Raw genomic sequence first — 23,167 nt, 5'->3', positions numbered from 1 at the left:
CTCCCCACTAAGGAGCTGTGGGAAGGGCCAAAGAAACTGGCTCCTGACTTCAGCCAGGAGCCTCCTTCGGGCACTGCAGGGGCAGAGAGATCTTTGGGCTGTTGAACTGTTTCTCTGCTTCAATTGCATCTCTCGCTCGCTCTTTCTCTCCAGCTCTCTCTCTCTCTCTCACCCTCTGGAAACTGGTTACTCTCTTCCAACCACTTGGGGGCAGGGGTGTCCCAAGATTAGATGTGGGTGCTGTATCTCCTGGGGTTCAAGGTTGGGATGGAAAGGGGTCCCAGCCCCCTCTGCAGCAATTACCAAGATGTGCCAGCATCCCCTAGGACTTCCAAGTCTTGGGATTGGACAGAATATGGTTAGAGCCGAGTTGGGCAAGCAGATGTTTGGGAAACTGAGGAGGGGTGGGTAGTAGCTAGAAAGGAGCCCTCCCTCCTCTGGGTGCTATGGGTGTGCTGGCCACTGGAAGATCGGAGTCACTAGCTGCTGTTGACCCTGAGCCTTGGCTGAGGCCCACTTTTCCAGCTTCTACCTGACAGACCTGCCCAGGGTGAAGTGTGGTGCTGAGAGGCCTGGGCCCAGCTGGCTACAGGGGGTGCAGTATAGGGTCCACCTAGGACTGCTCCCAAGACCTGTGGGCCCCGAGTCACTGCAGCTTGGGTCTAGCTGTTACCACTTCTGGGCTGAGATGAACTGGAGCTGGCTGGGCTAATGTTGATTATGCCAAAGTCATTGTCAACCACTCTGCTCTTCTCTCAACCTAATTTAGCCCCAGTCTGGCCAGGGCCCAAGAACTTGTAGACCTGCGGATGGGGGTGGGACTGTCTCACACAGTGGCAAAGAAAAGGGGAGGTCTCTTAGGTCAGGCTGGCATGAGGTGGAGGAAGGGCGGGTGGGACTTGGGCTCCTCAGCGGGCAATGGCTTTGGCGGTGGCCTGTTTCCCCTTGTACCTTCTGAGGGCTCTAGGCGCGGTGCGGTGGAAGATTCGGGCAGCCCATGGGGCTTTTCCGGGCCCTTGTGTTCTGGGGGCCCAGTCTCCCTCAGCCCCCTGGGCCCTGCCCGAGACGGGGGGGCCGCTGGGAGACAGCGGGGTGTGGCGGGGAAGGTGGTAACGGCGGCCGTCTGGCGAGCTTAAAGCGCCCCACAGGAGCAGGCCCGGCCCCCGCCCACCCCCGCGGGCGAGCGAATGATAGGAGGTGGCTGCAGAGGAGCGGAGGGTGGGCGTGCAGGGCGCGAGCGAGGGGCATGCACAAATCCCCGAGTGTGCGTGCGTGCGTGGGGCGGGAATCGCCCGTCGCCCCTCCCTGCCTGGGCAGGGCCAGGAGAGGAGCCGGGGGAGCCCCGGGGCAGGGTTAGCCCCCGATTCACTCCGCCTCTTGCGCTGGACAAGGGGTGCAGGAAGAGGGGCCTTAGTAGTGCTCTCGCGTCCCCGCCCAGAGCCTGACGGTTCCTGTGACGGGGGCGCGGAGGCCCCGCGCTACTCGATGACGAGACAGCGGGGCAGGTGCTGCGAGAAGTACTTGAAGAGTTCGGGGGTGGCCCCGGGGCAGTTAGTCAGCTCCAGTTCCTCTAGGTCCTGCAGCTGTACCAGGCCCGACAGCCCGGTGGTTGTCAGCAGTGGGCATCCTGCGGGGGACCCGGCGGTGGCTGAGTGGGCGGAGCCCGGGGGCGGGGCAGGGGCGGGGCTAGAGTGTGCCCCGCACCTTAATCTTCTGACCTGGAGCTTGGTAACAGCGAGTCAGCCCGATATGAAGACGCAGGATTGGCGGGGTCGGACTAAGTGTGTGTGTGTAGGGGGGGGGGGGGCATGGTCACTATCCAGGAGGGCAGCAGGGGGTAGTCTCACCTGCCAGAGACAGGAGACGCAAACTCCTCATGGCCAGGAGGTGCTTCAGCCCGAAGTCCTGCACCTGGGCGGGAGGGCGGAGCGAGTTAACTATTTCCGCTCGCGCCCTGTAGGAGACCCACTCCTGGGGTCAGGCCGCTGGCCTGGAGCTGCTGGAGGGGCAGGGAGCGGGGTTCAAAACGGGGGTTTCTCAGCTCCCCACGGAGCCAGGAGGCAGCTGGGGAGTGCCGTTGAGGGCCCTGGGGACTCCGCACGCTCCGCTTACTTCGGCCGCTGGGTGTAGAGGTATCCCAGACTTCCTTACAGGATCTGAGTGGGCCGGGAGCAGATCAGAGGCCTGTCTGGGCGGGGCATTACCCGCGCCCCCCCACCTCCCCTGCCTATTCCCCAATCTTCGGAGGCTTGGAGGGCCGGTACCTGGCAGCACCATCGTAGGTAGAGGCTGCGGAGGGACGACATGGTGGATAAATAGCTGAGGCCAGTGTCCGTGATGCGTACACACCTGTGGTTGCAACAGAGCGGGACTGCCCACCTTCAAAACCCTCTCTCCTTGCCCCTCAGCTCCGACCCCTTACCCTTTTTCCTGCAGTGCCCCTGTCGTGAACTCACCCCCTGCCCCACTGGTAATAGCACCTTTATTTCCACAGCCCCGCCTCACCCACACTAGGCCCGCGTTTTGAGGGCCCTGCCCCTCAGCACCCTCCCCACTCATTGTAGCCCCACTACTTATGGAACTGTTCACTAAACTGTTCACCCCCACGGCCTGGGGGTGGGGGACACACACACCTGTCCAGCACTAGCTCCTCCAGACGGTGCAGGTCGCAGGCAACATACTCGAGGGCCATGTCAGTGATACGCGGGCACCACGAGAGGTCGAGGCTTCGCAGCTTGCGCAGGTTCTCAGCCACCAGCTCCACACCATCATCAGTGACCTTAGAGCAGCCAGAGAGGCTGAGCGCCGTGAGGTTGGGCAGGCTGTGCACCACATTGACTACGCCGTGGTTGGTGATCTCCCAGCAGGAGAGCAGGCGCAGGGTGTGCGTGCTGTGGCCTTGGCGCGCTGTGAAGTAGGCCAGTGCCGTGTCAGTCACATGGTAGGCCTGCAGGCTCAGCTCGGCCAGGTTGGGCAGCAGCTGTGAGATGGCTGCGATTGCGTCATCGGCCACGTTGATGCAGTCACTCACGCTCAGCGAGGTGATGCGTGCGCTCAGGCTGGACCACAGCCCTGCCTCGGTGAAGTCGTTGCAGCCAGACAGCTCAAGGCGCACCACACCCTGCATCTGCTCCAGCATCACCTGTGGACCAGTAGGTTTGGGGTCAGGAGACCTGACCTTCACATCCACCTAGGCTGCCCAGGTATGCCCCTCCCCACAGGGCATGGTGAGGAGGGTAGGAGATAGGGTGGAAGGAGTCGTGTGTAAACATACATGGAGCTGTACTCTTGTACAAGTGCACTTTACAGCGAGTGTTACACCTCAACCACACTCTAAAAGAGGACGCCCTTTGCCCTGCTCTTCCCATTACCTCCAGTATCCTCCCAACTGGCACTGTTCATTCATCTTTGAGCAAGGAACCTGCATTTTCATTTTGGACTCAGTTGCTCAAATTATGTGACTAGTCCTGCTCCCCCTGCCCACCTCAGGGCACTGACTCAGCCCTCAGCTATATTGCTTCTCATGTGCCTGAGCTTCCTCTGGGCCCAACCCCCAATTCCCCTCACCCTCACACCTGTCCAGTGGCTGCTGTCTGGCCCTGCCCCCATCCCCATCCCTTCTGAGCCAGCGAGCCAGAAGCAGTACACACCTCCAGGCCAGCATCAGTGATGGTGGAGCGCTTGAGGCTCATGGCCTTGACACCCTTCTTGGACAGGGCGTAGTTGTCGATGAACTCACAGATATCCAGGTCGGACACTCCAACTAAGCAGAAGCCCTCAAAGCCACGTGCAGCAAAGCCCTGCAGGTTCACAAACTCCTTCTCACCACCAGGCAGCACGTTGTAGAGCTCCTTGGCGTGCAGCACAGGCGTGAGGCCTGCCCAGAACTTCGGCTGGTAGAGCACACGTCGCCAGGCCTTGCACACCTGGGCCAGCACACACTTCTCGCAGGCCGAGAAGTACCAGAAGAGGCCATTGAGGATCTTTTCATCTGTGGCCAGTGGTGGCCGTTCCACTGGGGGCGCAGGTGCTGGGGCTGAGGCTGGTCCACCAACGGGTATCCCTGCTGGGGGGCACAGGCCCCCAGCCAAGGCAGCCCGTGGTAGCGGGGCAGCCAGGCTGGGTGGTGGTGGGAGAGTGGGTGGGGGCAGTGGCTGGCAGGGGCGGTTCCTGGCAGCTGGCGTGCCCTTGGTGATACTGGCTGCACCCAGGCCATTGGGCTGGCCCGGCAACTTCACCAGGCCATTTCGAGGCAAGCATGGGGGCTTGGGGTCGCCGTCGACTCCAGGGCTGGACATCTTCCTCCGTCACTCTGCAGATAGGGGCCCGTAGTGAGTTCCATGCTCTCTCTGGGAGGGCAGGGCAGAGCTGGGCCCCTTCCTGTCTCTGGACACCCTCTACCAGGGCACTCCCAGAACTACTTGACAGAAAAGGATCTAAGTGCAAGCTCCCCTCCCTGACAGCAGCAAATGGAGAGGGCCAGTCCCTGAGCACTTAGGGTGTGCACTGAGCTCAACCTGCACCCACTCACAAGGCTTCTGACATTTCACAGATGAGAAAACAGAGGTGGAGAGAGACAACACTCATCCATAAATGCTCCCTGCACTTTTGCTACCCTGATGCCTGCCATCAGTGCCTGCCTCCATTTCGTAGGGGCTGAACAATTGAGGGAAAGGATTTGGGGTAGTCTCTGTCCCCTCCACTTTGGGGTGTCAGCATGACTTTCTGGAGTAGTCCCAGTACTCTGAGATTCACACACCAGTCCCTGAGAATCTCAATGACTACAGCAGGTTTTGTGGCTCAGGATGCTGTGGATACTGCAGCCATTGACCAGATGAGGAAACTGAGGCTGAGGCAGTATGACTTGTTTGCTCAAGGTCATAGTCGGTGGTAGAACAGAGGCTTGGACCAGAGCAGGTTATGGAACACTGTGAAGAGAGCTCCCTCCAGGGTAGGGATGAGACCACCCTCTCTCCCCTTCTCAGGCCTCCAAGGCTGTGAATGCGTGACAGAAGGCACAGGCCACAGATGGCCCTTGAGAGAAGGGGCAGTGGGACCCTCACAGTGCTACCTCTGCTCCACATTCCAGATATCCTGCCCAGCCCACACGAGACATCCAGTGAGGAGGCTGTGCACTGTTTTCCCCTACAAGGTCACACCCTGGACTCAGAACAGGCCTCTCGCCTTGGCTGTGTGGCCTGAGCAAGGCCATCCCTTCTCCAAGCCTGACTTTGCTCACTTAGAAGCCTGGGAAGTAACAATACTCCTGCCACTAGACAGCATGTGCAAAAAGCTAAGCATAGCGCATGGTTCACAAAAAGCACTTGGAAAGTGACACAGACATCGCTCTGAACCCCATGGCCTGCCAGAGTGGAAGGGGACAGGAGCCATGGGAATGAAGTGGGCAATCCTACCTTGCTCTTTCCAGGACCACACCCTCCATTGCTTCCACGCCCTGGACAGGACAATCCTTGCCAGCACTAACATGTCTTGACAGGAGGCACAGACACGTGGCCTTCATGACCGCCAACCAGCTTTGGACTCAAAGCCTTCCCCACTTGGCAGCTCAGGTCGGCCCCTCACTATAGCTCATGCCTTCACACAAGCTGATACATGACATCCATAACATCTGCTGATTGCCCACTGGGATAATCATGGACTTCAACATCACAGCCGCTCTGAGGGGGTCATATTCAAAACCTGAGGCTCCAAGGAGTTAGTTTTCCTACAGTAGCGGGGTTGGGTTAACATGAGGGCTGCTCTTAACGTCACTACAGGAGAAGGGGACCATCGTGGCCAGCAGTGTTTCCTGGAAGAACAGAATAAAGCCCACAACCGGCCCCCACTCCAGCATCCGGGGGCTAGTTTGTCCCAGTAGCTCCTTCCTTTGGGCTGCTGGGTTTAGAGAGGCAGGCCCAGCCTGAAAACTTTCTGTGTCCCTGGAGCGGGACTCCATGATTTCACGGCTCAGGGTGCACCGCCCACCCAGCTTCCGCCGCCGCTTCCCACAGACTAGGCGCGGCCGGCTGGCCCCTCGGCGCGCAGCACCATGGACAGCGCCCCTACAGCCGCTGTGCGCGTGCTCGGAGGCGAGGCCCAGCCGCCTCCACCGCGGACAGCGGCTGGTGGTGTGGTGTAGGGCGGATGGATCCGGCAAACCCAGCTTAGCTGGGATGGGCCCTGGAGGCGGAGGAAGGGGGGCAGGGGGGAGGAAAGAAGCCGCCCTGCTTGTCTAAGATCCTAAGGAGGCGGCGGGGGCGGCAACAGGGGAGAAATAACTCAAGAGCAGATTTAGGTTGAAAATGCTCCCAACCATGGTGTGCACGTGGAGCTCCTGAGTTGGGGGGATGCACGTGGATGTCCAGGGCAACTGTGAGGCTCCCTTCCTGTCCCCCAGTGGCGCTCACATTTGCACACGCCCACAGAACCATCCCCACCCTCCAAGCCGCAGGGCCGAGCTGGTGAAAACCAACTTGCCACTGGTGAGAACCCACGAGGAGTGGCCAGGAGCAGGATGACCCTCTGCAGCCTGGGGGTAGTGTTAGAGTTCTGTCTGCTTCTCTTTCCACACCCCCATCCCTGGCCAGAAGATACTGTCCTGCCTGTCAGTCAGCGCTCCCAGTCCCCTACCCCAGGCCCTGGATTGGAGCTGCCTTCCTAGAGGCAGCCCTGCTGCTCCTCAACCTTGTTCATGGTTCTGCCGGGTTCCAGAGACTCGTCACACTCAGTTCGGCAAGAGAGCTCGGGAGAACTAGGACAAGGCCCCTCTGGCCAGATGGGTTGCAGAGCCCCCACCTTCCTGGTACCTGTGACAGTACCCAGTGTGGCTTGGGGACATGTTTGGAGTTTCTTGCTAGGAGGGGTTAAGGGCAGCTGCCAGTTTGCTGGGGGCTGCCTCCTCATTTAGGCAGGAGTCAATAAATACCAGGAGTTAATGCTGGGAGTCTTTTTAAAAAGATGGCCACATTTGCACTATTATTAACCTAGCCCTCATGGGTTGTTGCTCAGTGTGGAGTAGAATTCCAGGGGAGATCCCCAGGGCTTAAGGCTCCTGGGCTTGCCCCAGGGAAAGAGGGACGCTGTGGCCACTACTTGACTTGCTTGTCCCCATCAGCCTGAGCCAGAGCTGGATCAGGGTGCCAGTTGGGAGAGCCTCCGTGTTTCCCCAGCAGACTCCTGGTGAGGCATGGGAGCCAGCGTGGACTTGGGGAGCACGGTGGGGTCCTCGAGTCTCCTGCGAGGACTACAGAACTTTGTGACTTCCAGGCTGACAGTCTGCCGATAGCCATGCTGAGCCTTCATAAGGAGCTGCCTCTTTTCCAGGTCATCACTAGAGCCTGAGACCCAGCAAGTCGACCTTACAGCCTTGCCTGCCATCTCCCCAGCCCCGATTCCTGTCCTGCATTCCTCCTCCCTCCCCATCTCCGCCTGGGCACATGCTGGTTCCCCTGCTTGCTCGGTAGGCCTCTGTGCCCCTTAACCCTGCAACCTCCTTCTTTTCCATTTTTTGGTGTAAGCACTGCCCCTATTGCCCCCACACACACGGGATCCCCAGCACTGAGAAAACACCTCCAGCGTCTCAGTCGTCAGCTGGGCTATCATCACTGTTGAGTCCTTGAGAAGAAATGGTATGGCTTCGGGGTCTCTCAGTGCTTGCTGAATAAATGAATGAGGAATGGCAGTCCAGTTAGCAGGGTCATGCAGAAAGAGTGTGGCTGCCTGAGGCCAATGAGGCTTACCGGAGGACAGTTAGATTAAGAGGAGGGCACTTGGTGGGGGGCTGCTGCTCAATTCAATAATCCCAGTTGTGGCAGAGGCCAGTGTCCATGGGGAGGAAGGCCACTGAGACTGGGTTGGTGCCAGAATCTCTGAGAAGGCCCCCAAGATCCTGGAGCTCTGACCCTTAGGAAGAGGACACCACATGTTTCCTCTCTGGCTGAGACTCCCCTTTGGGAGCTGTGGGGTTAAGGAAGCTGGCTGTCTGTCTCCCATAATCTGGCCAGACTCAGGGAGAAGGGGACAGGCACCAGCAAGAGTAAGGAATGGTAGCGATCCTGCTCTTCCCCACACCATGCCCCCCATTGCTGGTCAGAGCACTCCACACACTGCCTGACCCCAGTGGGGGAAAGCTGGACTCAGAGAGTATCTTTTTAGAAGTTGTATAAAGCTGGGATTTGACCCCAAGGTCCCTATCTGTCTGACTTCCAAAGCCCAGGCCAGCCTCGGTGGTCCAGAGGGCAATCCGGGGCCCCTGGCCGGCTGCCGCTGGCCAGGCGCACCTCCCGTGGCCTCTTTCTCCGCTTTTTTCTGCTTCTTCCATCCTTGTGACTTCCCAGCTTGGAACGGTCTCTCCCACCGTTGTCCCTGTCACACCCCTGCTCTCCTTCCAGAGGTTGCAAGCTGCCATGTCCACCACTGGGACACTCTTCTTTTGGACTGCTTGTTCCCAGGAAACACTCCACCCCTGGGGACCCCCACCTCAGAGGACTCTTCCTCCATCCCTGATGCCTCGTCTGCGGCAGCCTGCCCTGGATACTGGGGGGCCTGGCCCCAGTAAAACCAGCACTGACTACTTACCCCTGCCTGCTGAGGGCCATGAAGCTAGGTGGGGTGTGGGTAGCCAGAAAATATCCCATAGCTCGATCTCTGGTGGTGGCCCTGGGGCTGGGGTGACAACCAGGGCAGCTTGGGAGTGGGGTATGGTGCAGGCTGACACATTCCGTGACAAGCCCGTGAGTCAGGCACATTCGCATCCCCGGCACTTGACTTTGCACATGTCCTAGCAGCAGCGCTCCCCTCCCGCCCCCAGCGTGGAGATGCTGCTGGGGTGCAGGCTGCCCCACCCATGCACCAGGGCCTCTGCGAAGGGCGCACGTTGCCTTGAGAGAGACTGGAGTTCGTGCTTCAAGTCTTTGGCCAAGCTCAGGGAAGCTCGGCCATGTGAGACTGCTGCCTTGGGGAGTGGATGTTGTGTTCCAGGCCTCATCTCAGCCCCTCTCCTCTGAAAGACCTGAGCTCACCCCCCACCCACCCACCCCTGGGCCCAGGCCTAAGGTGTCTGGTGCATGCTGCTTTGGGTGGCTACCTCGACCCCGCCCCCTCTCTCCTGCCCCGTGGGGGAAGGTAGCCCAAGCTCATCCTCTGCAGCTGGTCTGGTTGAAACTCCTCCAGTTTGCTGGTGGGGAAGATGCTGGGCCACCCTCTGACCCCACAGACCCTCCTTCACTGCCACCTCCACGCCTCCCCCATGCCAGCCTCTCAGATACATGTCATAAAACGGGGCTGTGTGCAGCAGAGCAGGCCAGGCCAGGAGCCCTTTCCCCTACCTCAGGGTGAGATGTCTCTCTGGATTTCAGCAGTACAGGCCTTCCTGGGCCTGGGCCCAGCTGTCTGAAGGGCTCCAGGTCCCCCAACCTCGGATCCACTTGTTTTCTTCTCATCAGTGGGAGACAGGACTCGCTCAAGTGCCCTGGAAGTGGGTGTGAGCCGGAGGGTGGTGCCTGTCCCATGAACCTCCCTCCCCAGCACTAGAGGTTGCTCACGGGCATGGCCCATGAGGGGGCAGATGAGGGATGGCTGAGGTGAAGGGAGCCAGATAGTGGAGTCTGCAGGCACTGGGGTAGCCGAGGTCAGGGATCCCCTAGGGCCTGAACAGCCCACCCTGTACTGCCCATGTTTACAACCGGGGCATGACTTTCTCCTCTCCAGAAAGCTCTGGTCTAGCCCTATGGCCACCTCCTGCTGAACCAATGAGTCTCCATCAGGCTTACGCACTGGTCTACAGGACGTCTCAGGGGCCCAGCCCAGACCAGGCCTTCTGAGTCTAGGCTGCTGTCCAGCAGCTTTCAAGGAGCCTGGTAGAAGAGGGGCCCTGTGCCTTCCTGGCACCAGGGTGGCCTGAGCTGACTCTGGTCACTGGGCCCTAGGAGGTGGTGGGTGTGGGGAGGTGCCGATGGAGGGGGCAGGTGAGGTGGCATCCACCATCTGCTCTCTCTCTGGAGGGAAGGCTTCTTGTGCAGAAGCAGGGAGGGGCTGGAGGAGTGGCCACTGGGCTGTGGGCTCCCTGAGGCTCCAATAGCCAGGACTTTTATCCTTCTGGGGTGATTGGTGTGCGATTCTCCCCACCCACTCAAACTCCAGGAGTACAGGACCCCTCCCCAGCAAGTCTCGGGGTACCCATTTCCCCTTCTGATACCCTCCAGCTTTGGCCAAGGCCTGACCCCTCCTACTTAACCAGGCAGGTGCCCAAACCCCTCCCATCCATCCCCTCCTTCTCCTTCTTCCACTGTGGCAGCTCCATATGGGCCCAGGGACAGAAGGTGGCCAGGGGCAGACAGGCCCCTCAGGCTACCTGTCCACACAGCTCCACCCGGAGTGTAATCGTATCTAACACCTCATAGGCCCAGGAGCTCCGGGTGCCGAGGTGGGTAATGCCAGCTCAGAGACGGTCCAGGACCTCACCCCTTCAGGAGAGCTGCGGGCATGCATTTCTGGTTCCCACAGTCTTGGTCCAGTTGCCATGGGGAGTGGGCCTCGACCAGGCCCTCCGTTAGGGTAAGGGGCTGTGGGCAGGCCTGGCAGGGCCCGACTCCCAGCGGCCACAGCCAGGGAAGGGGCTGCGGTTACATAAGTCCTCAGGGTGGCAGAGGCGCTGTCTCAGGCCCCCTCCCCGCCCTCTCATTGTGGTCGCCGTGGTGGCGTAGCCTGGCCCCTCCCCACCCTGCAGCCTGTCCAGGAGCACACCTTACCTCAGCCCGGGCTCCAGGCTCATGCCACGCTATTCGCCGGGCGTCCTCCCGTCATGGGGAGCCCGGCATGGGCGCCGGAGAAGCGGGAGGCGGCGGAGGTGCTGGCCTGGCCGGCAGGGCCCGGCCGCACCCCGCGTCCGGTACCCGGCCTGGCCGGCCACCTCGGCCGTACCCGAGAGGAGCTCCCCGGTGGGAGAGGATCGGCCGCCCCAAGCCTCCCACCGGGGAGGCTGAGGCTGTGCCCGGATAAATAAGGCCGCTTTGCAGGGAGCCAGGCGGCGCCTTCTCCCTCCCCTCGCCCTCCTCCCCGCGGTCCTCCTCCACCCTCCTCCCTCCGCTCCTCCGCGGTCGCCGGCGGCGCCGCGCGCGCCCCCCGCCCGGCCCTACGCGCCGCGCCCTCGCGCGTTCCCGGCGTCGGAGCCAATCCGGGTTGGGGAGCCCGGGCGGGAGCGCCCAGGATTCCGAGCCCCGCCCCGCCCCGCCCCGTCGCGCGCACAGCGCGCTCCCGCCGCGGCGCCCACGGGCACGCGCCAGTTCCGGCCCGCACCCTGCCCCCACCTTCGCCGCGGGCGCCCTCACAATAACAAACGTCGGCGCGCGGCTGCGCGGGGACAGGAGGGAAGGGCAAGAGGAGGGCACGAGAGGGAGGGAGGCGAGGGGAGGGCAGGGCGCGGGGCCGGAGAGCTGGCGTGCAGCGAGCCCTGCCTGCCCAGAGCAGTGGGGACCCCAGATCCTGCGTGCACAGAAGACTCGACCCTTTGGCGCGGGCGGGCGGTCCCGTGGGACTCGGGCCGGCCCCGTTCGTCCTAACCCCAGGATGCCACCTGCGGGGCCAATGACGGTTGGACCCTAACCTTAACCCTAACCCTTCCTGCACCTCCTGCGGAGCGGGCGCCCAGTCGCCCTTCAAGGCCCTCACATCCTCCAAGCACCTGCTGGGTGTCAGACCCAGGAACCCCCGTCAGTGGGAGACATACACACGCGCAGAGCTGAGAAACAAATGACCAAAAGATCATTTCTGAGACTTTGGCCCTGGCCAGGTTGCTTAGTTTTCCCAACTGCCAGGGCTGCGGGTTTGATTCCAGGTCAGGGCACATACAAGAATCAACCAATGAATGAATAAAAAAGTGGAACAAGAAGTCGATAGTTCTCTCTCTCTTCCTGTCTTTCTCTCTCGAAGCAATTTTTAAAAAGTGATCATTTTGAGTGCAATGAGTGTTGAAGAGGGTCAGTGATAGTGACGCCTTCCAGGTGGGGTGATAAGGCTCCTGAGGACGTGGCACTTGAGCGGACACCCCAAGGGCGAGATGGTGAGTGGTGCAGGAACCGGTGTGCAAAGGTCCTGTGGCCTTAAGGAGTCTGGCAAGTTTCCTCTGTAGCAGATGGGAGGCTGGGGTGGCGGCTACTTTGTGGGGACCAGACTGGGAGAGAGGGCAGAGGAAGTGGGATGTGGCAGGTAGCTGTGGAGGGCTGTCTGGACCACTAGAGATACCAGGCCTCCCAGCAGGCTCAGAGAGGAGGACAGAGGCTAACAGTACTCATCCTGCGGACTCCTAGGAGCAGCGACAGTGGGGGACCACGTGTGGGGAGAGCAGAGTAGGCTCTTCACGTCTGGGCTGAGGGAGGCTCCCTGAGAGTGTCTTCACAGAAATGGAGCCAGTTGGTATTTGGTGTTTGCAGCATTATGACCAGAAGCAGGGTCCAGTGAGGATGGGAGCGGCAGGGGGGAGCCAGGCTGGCGGGACCCTGGCTGGTCTGGGGGGGGGGGGTGCTGTTCTTTCAGTGTGTGGGACCCTGGCTTGGGTGAAGGCAGCTCCCTGGTGTGGCAGAGACTGAAGAATCAGTCTTGCCTCTGGGCGGACGTGAATCAGGAGGAGGCTTGGCATGGGCAGGCACGATGGGATGTGTGAGGACATTTGGGGTGACTAGAGTTTTGTGCAACCTGTCCAGTCACCTCTGGCATGCGAGGCTGGCAAGCTGGTCTTCCAGCTCAGCCTCCACCCCGTGGGCACAGGCTCAGGCTGGCATGGACCCCAGTGTGGATATAGTCCTGATGGGCAGGCAGAGCTTCATCTCGTGCCTGGGGCTGGGGTTCTTGTTCCTGAGGAGGTGTCAGGGCTTCTTGCAGAGAGCGAGCTGTGCCCTCAAAGGGGCCTGAGAAGCTTGCCTTCCTTGGAAGAACCTGAGCAAAGAGCAGTTATTCAGAGAGATATGAAATACTGCTGTGGGAGGCCTGCCTCCCGAACTCCCGTGGGCAGCTTGCCTCTCCACCTGTGCCCTCCTCTCTGTGCCAGGTGCCTCTCTCCTCCGTGGCTGATGACAGCTACCTCCTCACTGCTCTGACCCTGCTGTCCTCCACCTATTCTCCCCGTGATGCAGAGGGGTCACTTCAGAGTGCAGATATGGCCTGACCTGTGGTGGCGCAGTGGATAAAGCGTCGACCTGGAATGCTGAGGTTGCCGGTTCATAACCCTGGGCTTGCCCGGTCTAGGCACATATGGGAGTTGATGCTCCTGCTCCTCCCCCTTCTCTCTCTCTCTCTCTTCTCTAAAAATGAATAAATTAAAAAATATATATAAAACAAAAAAACAAAGTGCAGATATGGTCCCCATCTTCCCAGGACTCTGTTCTGCAGCCTACAAAGCCCACAGGCCACCAACCCCCAACCTTGTCCCTTATTCTGGAGCTTCTGCCACACTGTCCTTCCTCCTGGGCCAAGAAGGTACGAGGTCCCTCCCCTAGAGCATCAACTCACCTGGAGCACCGTCCCTTGTTTCCATGCCTGAACATGGACTCTCCTCAGTTCAGGCTGCTGGGGAATTCCAGCTCTGGAGTCCCGGGGAGTGAGAACTGAAGGCCGTTGGCACATCCTGTCCCGAGACCTTGGGGCTATGAGAGAGGGAGGCACTGTCACATCAGGGAATGAGGATGCCCATAATGGGGTCACCCCTTGTGGCTTTGAAACACCCTGAGGCTCCTCACAAGAGGTCATCAGGCCTCTTTCCTTGGAAGGCTCTGGAGTGGTATGTGTGCCCTCGAGCACCAGCCTAGGTCCAAATACTCCCTCCCTCAGCAGGCCCCAGGTCTCCTGGGAAGTGGGCCTGGGGCCCCAGGGGGTGCCCTGAAGGTCTAGTGCAGCACAGGTGGGGTGACCCTCATGCCCAGTAGTGATTAGACTGGCCCTGAAGCCTCCTGCTATGGAGTCATGAGATGGACACTGCCCATCACTACCTCAGCCCCACCTGAGGGGCTCTGACAGTGCCTGGGGAGGGGCCCTTGGGGTTTGGGCAGGCCACAATGTGTTTAGCCAAACACACTCAACACTCGGCAGCCAGAATGGATGCCTACAGGAATGAGAACGTCTCAGCCCGGGCTAGCCGTGGTGGCCGTGGGTGGACAACCACAAGTGATGTGTCTCTCCGCTATCTCCTAGCTTCTGCTCCCTGCGTTCCCTCCTCCTGGGACCCAGGCCCCACCTACCAGGCAGTGGGGTGGAGCCGCCAGGGCTGAGGATGACTCAGAGTCTAGCTGTCACCAAGGCAACCCTGTCGCCTAGCAATGGCAGTCTCCTGGTAACAGTTGTCTCCTAGCAATGGGATATTTTCTCAGTCCTGGCTGGAGTCTGGCAGTTATTTTTAGCTCAGCTGCAAATCAGCCTGCAATTGCATTTTTGGCTCCTGGAGAAGATGCAAGGTGTGTGTGCATGTGTGCATGTGCGTGTGTGCGTGTGTGTGTGTGCATGTGTGTGTGTTTCTTGTCAAAGTGAGGAAAATATCCTGGCTACTGGAAACCTGCCCCATGTCTCCAGGGGCAGGCTCATAGGTGGCAAGTCTAGATACTGCCTGGGGTGGGGGTAGGAGAGTGGGGTGCAGGCGAGGGGAACCAGAGCCAGCACAGGCTGCCCGGAAGACTTGGCAGATATGACCATCTCCCTGACGGGGTTTCTGGGGTGGAGCTGGTCATTTCAGCACCCTAGGGTGCCCTAAGTCAGGCTGGGCAAGTGTGATCCAGGTCTGTGCTCACAGTACCATCAGAGAACATCACTGAGTGGTATAGGTTCTGGCAGGCTCCAGACACCCCCTGGCCCTCAGCTGTGGAACTGTGCCTGCTGTCCCTGGCCCCCAGCCCCACTCAGGAGTGCGAGTGGTCCTGACTGCAGACATCTGAGTGGCCACAGGCTCTCAGTGACATGGGTGAAGCTGGCCTTCGCTAGGCCCACATCTCTCTCTCTGCCCTGCCTTTGCAAGAGTGGGAGCCCAGGCGGGAGCTCTTGGACAAGTGAGAGGCTTGGCCTCTCTCTCTGGGCTTTCTTACTATTTCCATGGGGGCTCTGTTCACTGTCCAAACTCTCCTCTGGCTGATGGGCTTGGGGCTGGCTGGCTGCCTGCCTCCCACTGGCCAACTTCCTGGTTCAGGGGGTTGCCCTTTAGCGCAATCCTGGCCTTGGAGCCCTTGGCCTGTTCCGGACTTGGGCACTCTTCTCTGGCTTCTGTGCTGCTCTGCCAGGCCCCTGGCCATGCCAGGCTGTGCCTTGCTCCTTGCTTGTGCCCCCAGCACTGCAGGCTTCCTGGCAGGTGCCCTTCAACCCGTGGGGTTGCCTTCCCTGCGGAGGTCAGTGCTACCTGTTACAGGCACTGTGCAGGGCAGGGCTCACCTCACCTCAGACACTACTCCTTGTCCCAACATTGGCTCCAGCCCCTTGCCAGGACCTAGGTTTTGAGTGGGAATAGGAAAAGGCCCTTTTTGGAGGGTCAGGCACTGGGAGATGTGAAGGAGCCCTCAAACTGAGCACAGACATCGAGGGAGCTGCCTGAGGGTTGAGATATTCCTCCGTTCATGCACTCACTCACTCACTCACTCGTCCACTCTGCCACACACTCAGTCTCCGGGTGTTTACTAGGTACCTGCCGTGTGTCAGGTCCTGCACCACAGCAACAGAAGCCAGACATGGCCTTCCGGGCATCCTGTCCCGTAGGCAGCAGACCTCCAATGGCTAACAACACCTAGGTGTTTTCCTGGGTGGGGCCAGGAGCTGTGAGGACAGGCGGTCCTGTCAGGTCTTCTTTTTCCCCCCTTTTTACTGACTTTATTGGGGTGACACTGGTTAACAAAATCATACAGATTTCAGGTGCACAATTATACAACACATCATATGTACACTGTACTGTGTTCACCACCCCAAGTCTAGTCTCTGTATCACCATTTACCCCTGAACACCGCCCCCCTCACCCTGGGGTCTCCTTTAAATGACATCATTTCAGGGGCCCTCAAAGAAGAGGCTAGGGCTGGGGAGGCCTGGTGAAGAGACAGCTCAAGCGCAGATGTGTGCCCTTTCTGGACCAAGTCACCTGTCAGGAACCCCTCCCTCGCATCCACAGACACCCGCCCAATATCTGGGGGGAGGGTTGGGGTGAGGAGCTGGGGGCCTTAGGCAGGCTGGAGGTGGGTCTGAGGCTGTTTCTCCACAGTGCCACTAGAGGGCGCATGGAGCCCACTCTCCACTTTAGAAGCCTGGGCAGAGGAGGCCAAGGCTTTAGTGACCAGCCATTAGTGCAGGGGTCCCCAAACTTTTTACACAGGGGGCCAGTTCACTGTCCCTCAGACCATTGGAGGGCCGGACTATAAAAAAAAACTATGAACAAATCCCTATGCACACTGCACATATCTTATTTTAAAGTAAAAAAAACAAACAAAACAGGAACAAATACAATATTTAAAATAAAGAACAAGTAAATTTAAATCAACAAACTGACCAGTATTTCAATGGGAACTATGCTCCTCTCACTGACCACCAATGAAAGAGGTGCTCCTTCTGGAAGTGCGGCGGGGGCCGGATAAATGGCCTCAGGGGGCCCCATGCAGCCCGCCGGGCCGTAGTTTGGGGACCCCTGCATTAGTGGATCCACCACCTTGGCAAGGGCAGCTATAGCAGCTGACCCTGTGCTCTTTCCCTTCCTCCTACAGTGCCTCTTTTGCCTTCTAGTACCCAGCCCAGGCCCTAGCTATCCCTTTTTATTATTTAAAGAGAGACAGGAAGGGAGAGAGATGAGAAACATCAACTTGCTGTGGCACTTGAGTTGTTCTTTGCTTTCTCATACGTGCCTTGATGGGGAGGAGGGCTCCAGCTGAGCCAGTGACCTTGGGCTTCAAGCCAGCAACCTTTGGGCTCAAGCCAGTCACCATGGGGTCATGTCTATGATCCCACACTCAAGCCGGTGACCTCAGGGTTTCGAACCTGGGTCCTCAGAGTCCCAGGTCAAGGCTCTATCCACTGCGCCACCACCAGGTCAGGTCCCTTTTTATTTTTATTTTTATTTTTATTTATTTATTTATTTTTTGTATTTTTCTGAAGCTGGAAACGGGGAGAGACAGACTCCCACATGCGCCCGACCGGGATCCACCCGGCACGCCCACCAGGGGCGACGCTCTGCCCACCAGGGGGCGATGCTCTGACCCTCCGGGGGTCGCTCTGCCGAGACCAGAGCCACTCTAGCGCCTGGGGCAGCGGCCAAGGAGCCATCCCCAGCGTCCGGGCCATCTTTGCTCCAATGGAGCCTTGGCTGCGGGAGGGGAAGAGAGAGACGGAGAGGAAAGGAGGGGGGAGAAGCAAATGGGCGCTTCTCCTATGTGCCCTGGCTGGGAATTGAACCCGAGTCCCCCGCACGCCAGGCCGACACTCTACCGCTGAGCCAACCGGCCAGGGGCCCTTTTTATTTTTAATTGGGTAAAATACAACCATTTTAACCACTTTTAGGTGTACAGTTCAGTACTGTTTGAGTACATTCACTTTGTCATGCAACTCTCACCACTATCCATCTCCAGGATGTTTCATCATCCCAAACCAAAACTCCGTTCCCATTAAACACTAATTTCCCATCCCAAATTCCTCCCAGCTCCAGCACCCACCATTCTACTTTATCTCTATGAATAAGCCTCACAGAAGTATAATCATCAATATTTGTCCTTTTGTAATTGGCTTACAGTATTTCACTGAGCAGAATGTCCTCAAGGCTCATCCATATTATAACATGTGTCAGAATTTCTTTCCTTTTTTTTTTTTTTTTTTACAGAGACAGAGAGAGAGTCAGTGAGAGGGATAAACAGGGACAGACAGACAGGAACAGAGAGATGAGAAGCACCAATCATCAGTTTTTCGTTGCGCATTGCTACACCCTAGTTGTTCATTAATTGCCTTCTCATATGTGCCTTGACCGCGGGCCTTCTGCAGACCGAGTAACCCCTTGCTTGAGCCAGTGACCTTGGGTCCAAGCTGGTGAGCTTTGCTCAAACTAGATGAGCCCACGCTCAAGCTGGCAACCTCAGGGTCTCGAACCTGGGTCCTCCACATCCCAGTCCGACGCTCTATCCACTGCGCCACCGCCTGGTCAGGCAGAATTTTTTTCCTTTTTAAGGCTAAATTGTATTCTGTAGTCACATTTTGACTATCTATTTATCTGTTGATGGACACTTGAGTTGTGTCCACCTCTCGGCTATTGTGAAAGTGATAGCCTGCAGCTCTCACCCTACCACCTAAGCCCTGTAGGTGTCTTGCCCTTCTTTGGCCTGGGAGGGCCCTGGGAGCAGGGGTGAGGGCAATGGTACGCTCAGTCTGGCAGCTGCCCCAACCTTTGCTTCCCCTTGGGCCATTTGGCCTCATCTGTCAGCCATGCTCTCAGGGATAGCAAGAGGGCTTGGTTTGAGGGACAGTGAGGTGAAGGGCTCACACCCACAGATGGCAGAGAATCTATACTAGTTCTCGAAGATCCTGCTAAAGATACCAGTGATCCCAAGGGACTGGGTATGAAGTTAGACTTCTGGCTTTGTGGCTAAGACCTCTGTTAGCTGACCCCAGAGATTTCCAGGGTTGTTGAGAGCTCTGTCCACTTGTCCCCCACCTCAGGGCCTTTGCTCAGGCCTGGAATCTCTCCAGTCCCCACTGGCCAGCCATTCCCCAGTCCCTCCCCTCAGGGGAAATCCTGTCTGTGGGAAATTTCTGTGCACCAAGTCCTTTCATTTCATTTTTTTAAAAATTATTTTTATTTATTTATTCATTTTAGAGGAGAGAGAGAGAGAGACAGACAGACAGACAGACAGAAGGGGGGGAGGAGCAGGAAGCATCAACTCCCATATGTGCCTTGACCAGGCAAGCCCAGGGTTTTGAACCAGCGACCTCAGCATTTCCAGGTCGACACTTTATCCACTGCGCCAACACAGGTCAGGCCTTTCATTTCATTTTGAAGAATCCACTCCATCCCAGGGTCCCATGTCGGGCGGGACCCCCTGAGGTCCGATTCTGCAGTGCAGGACTGCCCCTGGGCTCCTGCAACAGATGCCAGCAGCCCCAACATCTGGCCGCTCTCCCTTGGGTATCTGCAGCCTCCTGATGTTGGTTGGGCCCAGGCTGGGGCAGGATGGAGGCTGAGAGCCCAGGTCCCAATCTTGGAAAAGACCACTCGCGATGAGCACTTCTCCGTGTCCCCCCCCCCCCCGCCCCAGGTTTCAGTGGGCACCAAACCTACCCACATCTTGGCCAAGGGCTCGAAGAACTGCGGGCCAACCGGGGCCGCGTGCACAAGGCTGAGGACGGGGGGACCTCGAGGGGCGGCACAGAGCAGGAAGAACTCGGAACCCCCTCCCAGGCGCCTCGGTGGTCGCGGGAGTGTCCTCTACACCGCGAACGCCGCTGCGATTGGCCGAAAGTCCCGGGACCGGGCCGCGATTGGCAGCCCGGCCGGCCCTCCTCCTGCAGCTCAGGCGCCTGACCCCGGTCGCTCCCGCCGCCCTGTCCCGGCGTCCTGTCGCCCCCTTCGCTGCTCTGCGCACTCTGCGGCTGCCTTTTGGCCACGGCCGCCCGCGCCGGCGTCTCGGCGGACCGCTGCAGTTGGAGAGGCAGGTACGACCCCGCGGCCAGTCCTCTGCGGCTGCGCTCTCCCCTAGGAGGGGCCTGCGGGATGTTGCATTTGGGAAGGGGCGCTCCGCCTGGCACTGTGTCCCTGCCCTCCCTCCGGACACTAGGCAGAGGACGCTAGGCCTCAGTTTCCTTGTCCACAGAGTGGACGCAGCTGTGCGGCTGCGGGGCGCGGCAGCATGGGAGGGGCGGCACCCGGCGCGGTCGCGGGACGCCCGCGTCAGCCCCGCGTGTCTGTCCTCCGCGGCCTGACCCTGGAGCCCGGCAGCGTGGGGCAGCTGTCCCTGGCCTGTGCGGAGGCCGGGATCCCCGGCCGGGGCGCTGCGCCGGACCCTGGGCGGCTCCGACTTGCGCGCGCGGCCCCGCATCGCCTACCTGCGGCCGGCGCGGCCCTTCGCGGGCGTCCAGGTCTTCGCTGAGCGGACGGGCGGCGCCTTGGAGCGGCTGCTGGCTGAGGGCCGGGTCCGGGGCCGATGCGCGCGCTGGGGTCCCCGCGAGCGCCGCGCCCTCTTCCTGCAGGCCACCCCGCACCGCGACCTCAGCCGCCGCGTAGCTTCCTGCCGCCGCAGGCCCACCGTCTGGGTAGGGAGCAGTGGGAATCACCGGAGTCGCACCCTGACCAGGCGGGGTGGGAAGTGCCTGTTCTCACCGCACAGAGAGAAACAGAGTTTTTCGGAGTAGCAGCACCAGGACAGGCCAGAGGGTGGGTGGGCAATCCCCGTGACTCATCTTAGGGAAAGCTGGCAGGGGACAGAATGGGTGGACGAGGAGGCCAGGCTGGGAAACCCAGGTGCTTGGTCCTTAAGAGGCTGGGGATGACCCAGGTATGGGGGGGGGGCAGGGGGTGTTGAGAAAACCTCCACCCAAAGCTATCCAGGACTCCCTCGCGGGGCGGTGACTTCCCTCCCCCAGCCCAATAAAAGAAAAGTCCAGTATGAACGTGTCACCATGGAGACGCCCTAACTCTCCGCAAGGCAGCAGGCCCAGTTGTTTGCTGTCCTGGAGCTTAGAGCTGGACCCCATAGTGCAGAGGTCGGGAACCTTTTTGGCTGTGAGAGCCATGAACGCCACATATTTTAAAACGTAATTCCGCCTGACCTGTGGTGGTGCAATGGATAAAGCGTCGACCTGGAAATGCTGAGGTCGCCGGTTTGAAACCCTGGGCTTGCCTGGTCAAGGCACATATGGGAGTTAATGCTTCCAGCTCCTCTCCCCTGTCTCTCTCTCCTCTCTCTGTCTCTCTCTCTCCTCTCTAAAATGAAGAAATAAAATTTAAAAAAAAAAAAAAGTGATTAAAACGTAATTCCGTGAGAGCCATACAATGACCAGTGTACTTTACGCATTATCCAATAAAAATTTGGTGTTGTCTGGAGGACAGCTGTGATTGGCTCCAGCCACCCGCAACCATGAACATGAGCGGTAGGAAATGAATGGATTTTAATACATGAGAGTGTTTTTATATTTTTAATGTTATTATTATTTTTATTAAAGATTTGTCTGCGAGCCATATGCAGCCATCAAAAGAGCCACATCTGGCTTGCGAGCCATAGATTCCCAACCCCTGCCATAGTGGGTGGGGTCTGTCAGTTTTTCCTCCTGGTTGGGGGCCAGACTCCAGAGCCCATTCTAACTTCCTGCTGCTCCCCCCCATCTCTTTGGGCCCTGGAGGCAGATCTGGGAGGCCACAGTGGTTACTACATATACAAGATTGTTGTGCCAGAGTGTGCACCAGGATGCTGAGCTTCAGGTGGGTGAGTCCTCTTGTTCTGGGCACAGCCCTCAAGCCCATGTTTATGCACATGTGTGTGGTACACATATGAGCCTGCAAGCATCACCCAAATGCGGTTTGTGCACATGTGCTCCCTGGGATCCCAACTAGCCTGGGGGGGGGGGTGTCTGCTCACTTGCCTTCTCTCTTCTGCCTCTGGCTGGTACGGGGAGGCTGGGGGATCCAGGAGAGGGCAGGGCCTACACTCACCATCTCTCCTGCATGCCAGGTATCTGCAGGCTCTGTAGAGATGCCAAGTTCCTCTTGGCCTTGTGCAGTAGCAACTTTGGTGAGAGTCTCTGCCCCACCAAGTGCAGGGGAGGGGGAAGCCTGGGGCCTACCCCCTACATGCCGGCCACTAGCTAATGTGTCTCCCTGCAGTGACCCATGGGAACCACCCACGGGGTTGCCCACGACACAGTGCTGCAGGATCTGTTAATCACTGTGGCAGCTGCCCGTGCCCTCTGCCAGACACTGCCGCTGTTCCAGGTGGGTGGCTCTGGCGGCCAGGTACAGGCTTCCATTCGCACCCTGCTGCACTGTGAAGTTCGTCCTGGCCTTGGCACCTTCCTCTTCATGGGCTACAGCTGTTTTGGTGAGGCCTGGCTTGGCTTTGCACCCTGCTTCCAGGAATTTAGTCATGCCTATGCAGCTGCCCCAAGCCACCCACCTTTACCCCTGTGAGGTGGCATTGGACTGAGAGGTCTGGCAGCAGGGCGGGGGGGGGGGCAGGAGGAGGGTGGATGGGAGAGGGTGGCCTCCAAAGGGCATCACAGTACCAACTGCTTCTGAGGGAATAGCAATAACCAATAAGAACATTGATTAGTAGTCAATGTAGGTCAAATGCCCTGTACCTGAACCTAGCCTACTTTACGCTGCAGGAGACAGGACTGAGGGCAGTGGTGGCTTGTCTAAGCCCACCAACTAGTAAGTGAGTGGGACAGCGACCCATGCCCATATCCTGGAGAGGGGCTGCTGTGGAGTGGGGGTGTATGCAGGGACTACCCACCCACGTGAGCTTCAGCTCTGCTGCTTTTGTCCCAAGGTCAGGAGCTCCCAAGGCTCAGAGCGGGAGTGGAAAAGGGGCCATAACTCCTAAGAGCTAAGGCAGGTTGTGTCCCTTGGGGCTGGAAGGCCAGCATCACTCCCAGCCTGAGAGGAAAGGGGTTGTAGTCTGGCCAGGTAGTGACTTCCCTCTGGCTTGCTGGGACCCGGCAGAGTTATCCTGGCCCCATCCTGCCCTGGCTTGAACATCCCGATGTCCAGAGCCCATGGGGCATGGGGTCTCCCCTGTGGGGTCCTGCTTGTTGCTGATTCCAGTAGGTGAATACACACAGTCGGGCCTCTCAGGGTCATTTGCCGCCACTGGTCCCTTGGGCTTCTGAACCCTGAAAGAGCTCATTCTGCTTGCCCCAACCCCATAGTACCCGGGAAGGAAAAGCTCGAGTCTGGGGAGATGCCAGGACTGAACTCTAGAAACAGCCTCCCATCCTTCCCTGCCTTCCCTGCTGGGGAGGGAGCGAAGGGTGCTGCTGGAGGCCAGGGGTCCTGCTATCTTCCAGGCAGGGGCTGGGGAAGGGACAAGGCTGTTCAGGGCCCCCACAGGACCCCTTCCTCTCTAGGCACCGAGGATGATGCAGGGAAAGAGGAAAGTGCCGTGGGAGGCTCCCCCAGCCCGGAGCCGGGGGCACACCCTTCCCTTCTGGGGAGGGCACAGTAACAGCCCCAAGGAGACAGGATCTC

The 23,167-nt window shown here is 59.0% G+C and overlaps 2 protein-coding genes and 1 long non-coding RNA gene across 6 annotated transcripts; 1 reads left to right on the top strand and 2 right to left on the bottom strand.

Annotated features, from left to right (window-relative positions):
• Window positions 1-1,305: 1,305 nt before the first annotated feature.
• Window positions 1,306-11,100, bottom strand: FBXL16 (F-box and leucine rich repeat protein 16). Of its 4 annotated transcripts, XM_066383014.1 has the most exons (8): window positions 10,749-11,100; window positions 9,327-9,469; window positions 7,740-7,902; window positions 3,651-4,312; window positions 2,634-3,142; window positions 2,265-2,349; window positions 1,848-1,911; window positions 1,306-1,627 (listed from the first exon to the last, which is right to left on the bottom strand). In XM_066383014.1, exons 4-8 carry the CDS (start codon window positions 4,296-4,298, stop codon window positions 1,479-1,481), a joined length of 1,455 nt encoding a protein of 484 aa, XP_066239111.1. In that variant the 5' UTR covers window positions 4,299-4,312; window positions 7,740-7,902; window positions 9,327-9,469; window positions 10,749-11,100; the 3' UTR covers window positions 1,306-1,478. The 4 variants fall into 4 exon arrangements, with proteins under 4 accessions (XP_066239111.1, XP_066239112.1, XP_066239110.1 ...); XM_066383015.1 differs by lacking the exon at window positions 7,740-7,902 and having other exon boundaries at window positions 10,744-11,100; XM_066383013.1 differs by lacking the exon at window positions 7,740-7,902.
• An 804-nt stretch (window positions 11,101-11,904) lies between these two features.
• LOC136402546 (uncharacterized) lies at window positions 11,905-19,447 on the bottom strand. The gene is made up of 3 exons (XR_010750986.1): window positions 19,268-19,447; window positions 13,504-13,637; window positions 11,905-12,930 (listed from the first exon to the last, which is right to left on the bottom strand). It is a non-coding gene; the product is annotated as an uncharacterized lncRNA (long non-coding RNA).
• Window positions 19,448-19,519: 72 nt separating this feature from the next.
• On the top strand, window positions 19,520-22,124 carry METRN (meteorin, glial cell differentiation regulator; the record flags this gene model as incomplete). Its single annotated transcript, XM_066383667.1, is given in 7 exon segments — window positions 19,520-19,640; window positions 19,900-19,963; window positions 19,965-20,238; window positions 21,287-21,407; window positions 21,654-21,720; window positions 21,814-22,081; window positions 22,083-22,124. Coding segments are annotated over 7 exon segments (957 nt in total), but the record flags the coding sequence as incomplete, so codon positions are not given.
• Between the last annotated feature and the right edge of the window lie 1,043 nt (window positions 22,125-23,167).

Source organism: Saccopteryx leptura, chromosome 4 (assembly GCF_036850995.1).
Source record: "Saccopteryx leptura isolate mSacLep1 chromosome 4, mSacLep1_pri_phased_curated, whole genome shotgun sequence".
Taxonomy (NCBI): Eukaryota; Metazoa; Chordata; class Mammalia; order Chiroptera; family Emballonuridae; genus Saccopteryx; species Saccopteryx leptura.
This window is presented reverse-complemented; position numbering and strand designations above follow the sequence as displayed.